Genomic DNA, 10,423 nt, shown 5'->3' with positions numbered 1-10,423 from the left:
CTCTACCCACCAGCGATCCCCAGGCCCTGAATGCCAGCATTTCAAAATTACTGGCCTTTGAAATGTTGTCATTCTGTCTGGTAGAGACGGAGAGTTTTAAAAGCCTTATGGCGGTGGCTGTCCCACAGTAAGTTGTGCCCAGTTGTCACTACTTTTACAGGTGAGCCATTCCTTCCCTGCACAACCAAGTGGGGGACAAAATCAGGTGTGCACTGTGAAACGCCATCTGTGGCAAGGTCCACCTAACTACGGATACGTGGACCAGTAAGCACGGTCAGGGACGTTATATCTCCCTAAAGAGCACACTGGGTAAATGCAGTGGCGGCTCTGCCTGAGGCGGATAGCAGTTTGGCGCATGTCCTTCCACCAACGAGGATTGCAGGATGCTTCACTTTGCCTCCTGTTGCTTCCTCCTCCTACTCCGCTTCCTCATCCTTTACTGCCGCCTCATCCGGACAGCATAACACCTTCACCACCAACTTCAGCACAGCCAGGGGTAAATGACAGCATGCAGTTTTAAAACTTATCTGTTTGGGGGACAAACCCCACACCGGGCAGGAGCTGTGGACGGGCATGGAACAACAGACTGATGAGTGGTTGGTGCCAGTGAGCCTCAAGCCTGGTGGTGTGCGATAATGGGCAAAATCTCGTAGCAGCTCTGGGACTAGCCGGTTTGACGCACATCCCTTGCCTGGTGCATGTGCTGAATTTGGTGGTGCAGAGGTTCCTTAAAAATTACCCCGATATGCCAGAGCTGCTGCAGAAAGTGCGGGCCGTCTGTGAGTGCTTTCTGCGTTCTCACCCTGCTGCTGCTCGCCTGTCAGCACTGCAGCGTAACTTTGGCCTTCCCGCTCACAGCATCCGAACTCTACCTTGCACATGCTGGCCAGACTGTGCGAGCAACAGCAGGCAATAGTGGAGTTTCAGCTGCAGCACGTGTGGGTGAGTCGCTCTGCAGAACAACACCACTTCACCACTAATGACTGGGTCTCCATGCGAGACCTGTGTGCCTTGCTGCGCTGTTTCGAGTACTCCACCAACATGGCCAGTGCCGATGACACCATTCTCAGCGTTAATATCGCACTTCTATGCCTCCTTGAAAAAAATGCTTCAGGCGATGATGGAAGTGGATGTGGCACAAGAGTAGGAGGAGGAAGAGGGATTATTTCCAAGGGTTTCAGGCCAGTCATTCACAAGTGGCTCCGAGGGTGGATTCCTGCACCCACAAATGCCAGGTACACAATTGTCCAGCCAGGGCACAGTTCTGGAGGATGATGAGGAGGAATTGTGTTCACAGCAGGGTAGCACCCAAACCAGCTCATGGCCATTACTGGTGTGTGTCTGGGGGGATACAGAGGACACAGACGATACACCTCCCACAGAGGACAGCTTTTCGTTGCCTCTGGGCAGCCTATCACACATGAGCGATCACATGCTGCAGTGTCTCCGCAACGACCGCCCACATTCTAACTTGTGATGATTACTGGGTGGCCACGCTGCTGGATCCCCGTTACAAGGACAACGTACTGTCCTTAATTCCATCACTGGAGCGTGATCGTAAGATGTGCGAGTACAAGTCCACCTGACAGCAGAGACACAGTGGAAGCACAAGGCGAAGGCAGAGGAGGAGGTTGCCAATGCATCTGGGGCACCACCAGCACCTCAGAAGGCAGGGTTAGCATAGCTGAAATTTGGAAAAGCTTTGTCAGCACGCCATAACAACCAGCACGACCAGCTGATATGGAACGTCTTAGCAGGAGGCAGCATTTCAGCAACATGGTGGAGCAGTATGTGTGCTGACTGATGGGTCTGCCCTCTTCAACTTCTAGGTCTCCAAATTGGGCACATGACCTGAGCTTGCCCTTTACACCTTGGAGGTGCTGGCCTGCCCTGCAGCCACTGTATTGTCTGAACGTTTGTTTAGCATGGCTGGAGGGGATTATCACAGGTTATATTTCCCAAAGTTTTGGGGTGTACCCTAATTTTAACAAAAAAACAAAACAAAAAAAAGCAGTGTAGGCTACCTCCTCCTCCTCCACCGCCGCTTCCAGCTACACCGCCACACCCACCGTCTCCTCGACCTACTCCATATGGACCTCGTCCTCCAAGATCAAGATTATTTTATTTTTATTTTATGTTATTTTAAGTCATTTCCATATCCACATTTGTTTGCAGAACACTTGCCATGCTCTTAATTTTGCTGCCATTTGCAGCCCTCTAGCCCTTTCCATGACTTTTTTAGAGCCATTTTAGTGCTCTAAAGTTCGGGTCCCCATTGACTTCAATGGGGTTCAGGTTCGGGGTCAAGTTCGGGTCTCGAAGTCAAACTTTTTGTGAAGTTCGGCCGAACCCGTTGAACCCGAACATCCGGATGTCCCCTCAACTCTAGTAGCTATTCTTGCAAGCATACCAAGCTGGCTTTGTCTTGATGGTCTCCTGAAACAAGCTGGGACTAATCATGTTTCTCAAAGTCAGGGCTTTTCGTGCCACACATTTTAGACCACCCATTACGAGGTTGGTCCATTCCTTGTCATAACTTAATACTGGGAGATGTTTTTTCACTCTCCCACAGATTTCCTAGTATTCTTCACTATATTTGGTAGTAAAAATGATGGCATTGTCCCCGGACATTTTTACATTCTTCCCTTTCTCTGTATTACATTTTTCTGTCCAAAGACAATGCCAGATTATGTGCACCTCATGTCAATTGTGTGGTATACATCCTATTGCTCAATCTATTACTAATATTGGAAGCTTCCTGAATATAAGTTGCTGTGTGCGAACAATGAGGGTATATAGAGAATAACTAATGTTTGTAATGTGTGTCATGAGTAAGAACCGAAATAGCATAGTCCGAAACGCGTAGATTGATTGCCTTGCAAATGTTGAATGGAATTTTATACCGCTCTTTATGTATTTGTGAGAGACGTCATATTGATGACCTGCTAATTGTATGGTCAGGCAGTATGGCAGACATACCATTGTTTTCCTTCTTTTTGTACTGTGATAAGGTGTACAGTGCTGGAAGGCGTGTTGTCCCACTCGGGTACCTCAGATGGGTGAGACAGATAAAATCCAGAGAGTGACAGTGGTCTCAGCAAAAGCATAGTTTGCTGAGACAGTTTTGTATACATTTTCTGGGCTGGATTTTACTTGCTCCCTCTACCTAGCCTTACTGCCAGTCCACACTCTTCCGGCACGGGTATTTCCTTTTACCTGAGGTGATCGCAGGTTAGGCTTGCTCTAATCAGGCTGCAATAAAGCACCTCCCAGTGTGTCAGTCAGAGGAGTGTGTATTATCAGAGATTCATTGTGCAATAGAGGCCCACTGGAGTCTCTGGGAGAGTGGTCTCAGCTGGGCTGGCTGAGGGGCCACGGGGCTAGGTGCTAGCCGGAACGTTGCGAGGTCCGGGAAGTGAATGTCACAAGGCCAGAGACAGACGAACTTCTGGGCCAGAATCCCCCAAAAGGACTGGACGTTTTTACAGCCTAGGAAGCCTGTTGCGGTTGTTCCCTCGCGGGAGTCTGCAGGGGAGAAGGGTATTGTGTTGCCCAAAATGCCCGTGACCAAGGCTAGGCTCGGGGTCGTGAAAGTTAGAGACCCTATGCTAACCCCGGGTAAGGGGTAGCATGATACTGAAAACTAAGACTGGTATAGAGATAAATATGCTGGACAGACATGCGATTAAAAAGGACTGTCAGATAGTCTCATGTCCGGTGGGAACTATGGTGACAGCTGAGAATGAAGTGACAACTAGAACCAGGGCCGTTTGAAGGAATTTGGGGGCCCCAAGCAAAATAGACATGGACCCCCCCCGACAAGCCTCATAGGACACAGCATTGCACATGGGGATAAACACATGTGGCCATTGTGGCGGCCTCCTCTGCACCCCGGTAGTCACTGACCTCCCGCTGCTGCAGCAGCACCTCTCTGCTCTCCTCGTTTGCAGGGGGATCACATGGGCGGGGCGACCGCGATTTCACCTCGGCAGATTCGTCACGGACTCGTCTGGCCGCTCCACTACAGCGCTTCATAAAATATCGTAGCTTTCATCTCGCGTCACTCCTTGTATCGCCCCGGTTAGAATTCTATTATCCCAATATTTATTTATTTTTCCCATTGTGGAATGGTTACATGTGAAACCTCAGCTCAATTTACAACCGGCTACTAGAAACATAGAAACATAGAAACATAGAATGTGTCGGCAGATAAGAACCATTTGGCCCATCTAGTCTGCCCAATATATCTGAATCCTATGAATAGTCCCTGGCCCTATCTTATATGAAGGATAGCCTTATGCCTATCCCATGCATGCTTAAACTCCTTCACTGTATTTGCCGCTACCACTTCTGCAGAAAGGCTATTCCATGCATCCACTACTCTCTCAGTAAAGTAATACTTCCTTATATTACTTTTAAACCTTTGCCCCTCTAATTTAAAACGGTGTCCTCTTGTGGTAGTTTTTCTTCTTTTAAATATGCTCTCCTCCTTTACCGAGTTGATTCCCTTTATGTATTTAAAAGTTTCTATCATATCCCCTCGGTCTCTTTTTTCTTCCAAGCTATACATATTAAGGTCTTTTAACCTTTCCTGGTAAGTTTTATCCTGCAATCCATGGACCAGTTTAGTAGCTCTTCTCTGAACTCTCTCTAGAGTATCTATATCCTTCTGGAGATATGGCCTCCAGTACTGCGCACAATACTCCAAGTGAGGTCTCACCAGTGTTCTGTACAGCGGCATAAGCACTTCACTCTTTCTACTGCTTATACCTCTCCCTATACATCCAAGCATTCTGCTGGCATTTCGTGCTGCTTTATTACATTGTCTTCCCACCTTTAAGTCTTCTGAAATAATTACTCCTAAATCCCTTTCCTCAGATACTGAGGTCAGGACTGTGTCAAATATTCTATATTCTGCCCTTGGGTTTTTACGCCCCAGGTGCATTATCTTGCACTTATCCACATTAAATTTCAGTTGCCAGAGTTCTGACCATTCTTCTAGTTTTCCTAAATCCTTTTCCATTTGGCGTTTCCCTCCAGGAACATCAACCCTGTTACATATCTTTGTGTCATCAGCAAAAAGACAAACCTTACCATCGAGGCCTTTTGCAATATCACTTATGAAGATATTAAACAAAATTGGTCCCAGTACAGATCCCTGTGGAATCCCACTGGTAACATGACCTTGTTTTGAATGTTCTCCATTGACTACAACCCTCTGTTGTCTGTCACTCAGCCACTGCCTAATCCACTGAACAATATGGGAGTCCATGCTCAATGACTGCAGTTTATTGATAAGTCTTCTATATGGGACAGTGTCAAAAGCCTTACTAAAATCTAGATATGCGATGTCTACTGCACCTCCACTGTCTATTATTTTAGTCACCCAGTCAAAAAAATCTATAAGATTTGTTTCACATGATCTCCCTGAAGTAAACCCATGCTGTTTTTCATCTTGCAATCCATGGGATTTTAGATGTTCCACAATCCTATCCTTTAATAGGGTTTCCATTAATTTGCCTACTATTGATGTCAGACTCACTGGTCTATAGTTGCTCGATTCCTCCTTACTACCTTTCTTGTGAATGGGCACGACATTTGCCAATTTCCAATCATCCGGGACGACTCCTGTTACTAATGATTGGTTAAATAAATCTGTTAACGGTTTTGCCAGCTCACCACTAAGCTCTTTTAATAATTTTGGGTGTATCTCATCAGGCCCCTGTGACTTATTTGTCTTCACTTTAGACAGCAAACTTAGAACATCTTCCTCTGTAAAGACACATGCATCAAACGATTTAATAGTCATCCTTTCTAGTGGAGGTCCTTCTCCTTCTTTTTCTTTTGTAAAAACTGAACAGAAGTATTCATTAAGGCAGTCGGCTAGCCCTTTATTCTCTTCTACATACCTTCCGTGCTTTATTTTTAATTTAGTTATTCCTTGTTTTAATTTCCTTTTTTCATTTATATATCTGAAGAATGTCTTATCCCCTTTTTTCATAGACTGAGCTAGTTTTTCTTCTGCCTGAGCTTTAGAAGTTCTTATAACTTGCTTGGCCTCTTTCTGCCTAATCTTGTAGATTTCCTTATCTTCATTGCTCTGGGTTTTTTTATAATTACAAAATGCTAGCTTTTTATTTTTAATGATTTGGGCCACTTCTGCTGAGTACCACAGTGGTCTCTTCCTTTTTTTGCTTTTACTGACAAGTCTAATGCAATTTTCTGTTGCCTTCAATAATGCACCTTTTAAGTAGTCCCATTTCTCCTGGACTCCATGTAATCCGTTCCAGTCTGATAAGGACTCATTTATGACTAATTTCATTTTTGAAAAGTCTGTTTTTCTAAAATCTAAAACTTTTGTTTTTGTGTGGTGGGACTCTTTCACAGTTCTTATATTAAACCACAATGACTGGTGATCACTAGATCCCAAGGTTTTGCCTACAATGACATCATATACCGAATCCCCATTTGTGAATATCAAATCCAAAATGGCCTCCCTCCGGGTTGGCTCCTCAACCATTTGTTGTAGGGATAACCCCAGTAGGGAATTTAGAATATCTGTACTCCTGGAAGAACTTGCTATTTTGGTTTTCCAGTTTATATCTGGAAGATTGAAATCTCCCATAATGATAACTTCTCCTTTCATTGTCATTTTAGCTATTTCTTCAACTAGTAGATCATCTAGTTCTTTAACTTGATCAGGTGGTCTATATATCACACCTACACGAGTTACTGCATGATTAGCAAACTGCAACGTAACCCAAACTGACTCTATGTTGGCCTCACCAACTTGTATTAGGTTAGATTTAATGCTATCTTTCACATACAGGGCCACTCCTCCTCCTTTCTTTCCTTTTCTGTCTCTTCTGTATAAAGAGTACCCTGGTATGGTTATGTCCCAGTCATTTCTTTCATTAAACCATGTCTCCGTAACAGCCACTAAATCTACATTCTCAGATGCCATTATTGACCCAAGTTCATTGATTTTTTTACCTAAACTGCGAGCATTTGTAGAGAGGACTCGGAGCTTATCATTTCTTACCCTCTGTGCTTCTGACCTGTTCTGGCATTGTTTCGGGGGGCAATTGGACTCTTTTATTTTCACTCTTTTGCCCCCCCCTTCCTAGTTTAAATACTCTTTTGCAAATTCTTGGAGTTGTTCACTAAGTACATTTGTTCCTTTGAGAGAAAGATGCAAACCATCTTTTTTGTACTAGGACGGTCTTGTGCATCACTATAAGCTTTCCCATGGAAACAATACACGAGCTTTAGGTTCCTGAAGACTTTAGGTTCCTGAAGTGCCCCGAGTCTGTCCTCTCTCTCCGGGCAGACGCAGCTCGCCGCCGGCCGCCGTGGTAACCAGGAGTGCTGCAGCCGCCTGAGGCTCTCTATAGAGAGCTCAGGCGGCTGCAGCCTTAAAGGAAGCAAAACAAGCACCGGGGCTTGGGGCCCCGGGCCAGCTCGGGGCCCCAAGCAATTGCTTGTTTTGCCTGTCCGCTAGCGACGGGCCTGACTAGAACCAATGGTGCCAAGTTATCTGCATTGCCTAATGAAAATGTGAAGGTATGTAAACTATTATGTGATAATGATGACACCCCTTTTCCTTTACAGGTGGTGATCAGGAAAAAAGCTACCCCTGCTGGCTTAATTGTATATGTGGTAGGGATGTTAACTGATGGTGAGAGCACACAGCTGAAGGAACCCCCTATGATAAACGTACAGGAAAGTGAGGCATTGCTAGAAGGTGTACCATATGTACTAGGTGCAGATAAGCAGTCTCCCCAGGGTTCTAAGGTTAGTGAGCTTGGGTGCAAGATAGATGGAAGTAGTGTGACCTATAATGTGAACCAGGCACCTGAAAGAGAGCCTGAGAAAGTGCAGATGGTACTCACTGAGGGGGAGTCTCCAGTGAGAACTGGTTCTTCTGGACCTGATGTTACAAAAATATTCATATATGATGTGATGGTGGGCTGTGATATTGTTTCGTTGTTGTGGGGTAAAATAGACACTTCTGCAGATAGTGACAAAACTCCTGCAGAACCTGTACTTGCCCATTTAAATGAAGGTCTAAGGGAGCTGCACATTGACCGCCATGGGGAAAGAATATTGCCTATTGAAAACAATGGTGCTGATAAGAAACATGTAAATGATGCAGAAGTTCAGATAAATGTTGTGAGCACCGAGTGGAGCAATTCTACTCTGGTGAACGTGCAAGAAAGGGTAGCAGTCCTAGAGGGTGTATCACACTGTCCTAGAGGTGGACATGCAGTTTCCACAGTGTTTTATGGGCAATAAAGTAATGTCCCAGGTAGGGATTAACTTGGCAGTGCCCCAAGAGGTCAGCATTAATAATTACACGAGTGACATAGGTGATGTATGTGCTGTCACCATTAGCAACTCCTAGAGGGAAGCTACCAGGTCGAAGTCTTGCGAAGTTGAGGTGGTTACTAGTAGTGACCAGTTGACAATTGTATCTGACATGACGAGAGTCAAGTGGGGAGATTTCAGCCTAGTGTCTTAGACCCATACCCAGGCCGTGGTAAATAACCTGACATGTCAGTACAGCTGTAAGCAAGAAGATGATTCCTCCCTCTCTATAAGGTCCCTAGATCTAATAAAGAAGAGACTAGCTGTCCTCACAGGGTCTCTGGAAAAGAATGGTGATACTCCTATATCTGCTTCCGCAGAACCCAGCGAGGAGCAGTTGGACCTGGAGGCCCAAGTGCGAGCGCTTCCAACAAACTGGTGTGAAAAACGAAGAAAAAACTAAAAAAAGTTTGACCGTCCCTGGGCTGAAGAGAAATACATCTTGGCCCGATATGCCGAAGAACATGACCAAACAAAGGCGGATGCTCAGGAAAAAAGATCAAGGCCCTTTCCTTGGCTAGATCCTTTGAAGAAGTGCAAAAGGAGTGAGATGAGTTGGAGAAGCCTAAGCCAGAGCCTTTTAAGATGGGATCTGGAGATGGTGGTGCTGCAGTGCCAACCGAGGCGGAGAAGGCGGAAGATCTTTCTGCTGAGCCTGCTGATGGGGCTGATGTAAATGCAGAGGCCAAGAGACTTGTGGCAATGAGTAGCCAGGACCTGGTCAAGAAAGATGTCCCCTCTGCCGTCAGTGCCTTACAGAAAGCCAGCGGTCTGCTGGATAAGAAAAACCAGACAGAAGACCAGCATGCTGATGGTGTCTACTACTGTGAGATGGCTCTCCTAGAGCCTAAACGATTGGGGAACTATATCCTGAGTGAACCTCTGGAGGGTTTGCCAGAAGGCAATGAGTCTGGTGAAGATCCCGATGTCCCCAGTGCCTCCAACCTTGATGAGAAAGAGGAGGAGGAGTTAAGAAGGCAAGGATATGGTCCCATGTCTGTGAAGGATGAAAAGGCTAATAAAGTGAATGGAGACTCCAAAGAAAAAGAGGCCGAAGAAGCTAAGGCTGAGGTCTTGAAATGGGATAAATCCTCGGATGTTCCAGAGACCAAAGTTAAGGTGGAAGAAGCGACTGCCAAGGTGGGAATAGCCACTGAAGACGCAGAAGACTCTGAAGCTGCCCTCAAACCTGAAGAAACCCCTGCTCAGAATAATGGAAAAGTGGTCCAGATGCGTGGAAAAGGAGCGAGTCGTAAGAAACATGTTCTGCTGAAGCAGCAGTGTAAAACAAAGGGCTTTGCGGCAGATGCCCTCTTACGAGCATCCGGGTATTACAAAGAGGGGTGATATGTGTTAAGGTGTACAGTGCTGGAAGGCGTGTCCCACTCGAGTACCTCAGATGGGAGAGACAGGTAAAATCAAGAGAGTTGCAGTTTCGAATGCTGCCAGTCCACACTCTTCCGGCACGGGTATTCACTTTCATCTGAGGTGATTGCAGGTGAGGCCTGTTCTAATCAGGCTGCGATAAAGCACCTCCCAGTATGTCAGTCAGAGAAGTGTGTATTATCAGAGATTCATTGTGCAACAGAGGCCCGCTGAAGTCTCTGGGAGAGTGGTCTTAGCCAGGCTGGCTAAGGGTCCACGGGGCTAGGTGTTAGCCGGAACATTGGGGGACTCCGCGAGGTCCGGGAAGTGAATGTCGCAAGGTCAGAGACAGGCAGACTTCTGGGCTACAATCCACCAAAAGGACTGGACGTTTTTTACAGCCTAGGAAGTGCTGGAGCACAGGCTAGAAAAGCTGCATGGTCGTACCGTGTGTGAACGGTGTTATAAGTGAGGTAGGAATACTCCTGTTTAGTTAGAGCCTAGACAGGCAATGTGTTTGTTTTGTTGTTTTGTGTTTTCTTCTGTGAAAATAAATCTCACGTTTGAACCTGCAATCTGGCTGTTGTGGAGATGATTGTGCGAATGACCCCCGAGAAAGAGCTAATCCTTCACAGTCCTGAAATAGGCCACTAAACGCTTTCACCACAAATAACTGCAACATTGAAATACG

At 46.0% G+C, this 10,423-nt stretch overlaps 1 protein-coding gene across 1 annotated transcript; it reads left to right on the top strand.

The window, feature by feature from the left end:
* Positions 1-8,952: 8,952 nt before the first annotated feature.
* LOC122927857 (histone-binding protein N1/N2-like) lies at positions 8,953-9,714 on the top strand. Its single transcript, XM_044280150.1, has one exon. The coding sequence runs from the start codon at positions 8,953-8,955 to the stop codon at positions 9,712-9,714; it is 762 nt and encodes a 253-aa protein (XP_044136085.1).
* Positions 9,715-10,423: the final 709 nt, after the last annotated feature.

Source organism: Bufo gargarizans, chromosome 1 (genome assembly GCF_014858855.1).
Source record: "Bufo gargarizans isolate SCDJY-AF-19 chromosome 1, ASM1485885v1, whole genome shotgun sequence".
NCBI classification, from domain to species: domain Eukaryota; kingdom Metazoa; phylum Chordata; class Amphibia; order Anura; family Bufonidae; genus Bufo; species Bufo gargarizans.
Note: the sequence above shows the minus strand (reverse complement) of the source record. Positions and strands in the feature narration are given on the sequence as shown.

Excerpts from the sequence above, each read along its gene's own strand:
- LOC122927857 (XM_044280150.1), top strand. The coding sequence starts at position 8,953 with ATGGGATCTGGAGATGGTGGTGCTGCAGTGCCAACCGAGGCGGAGAAG.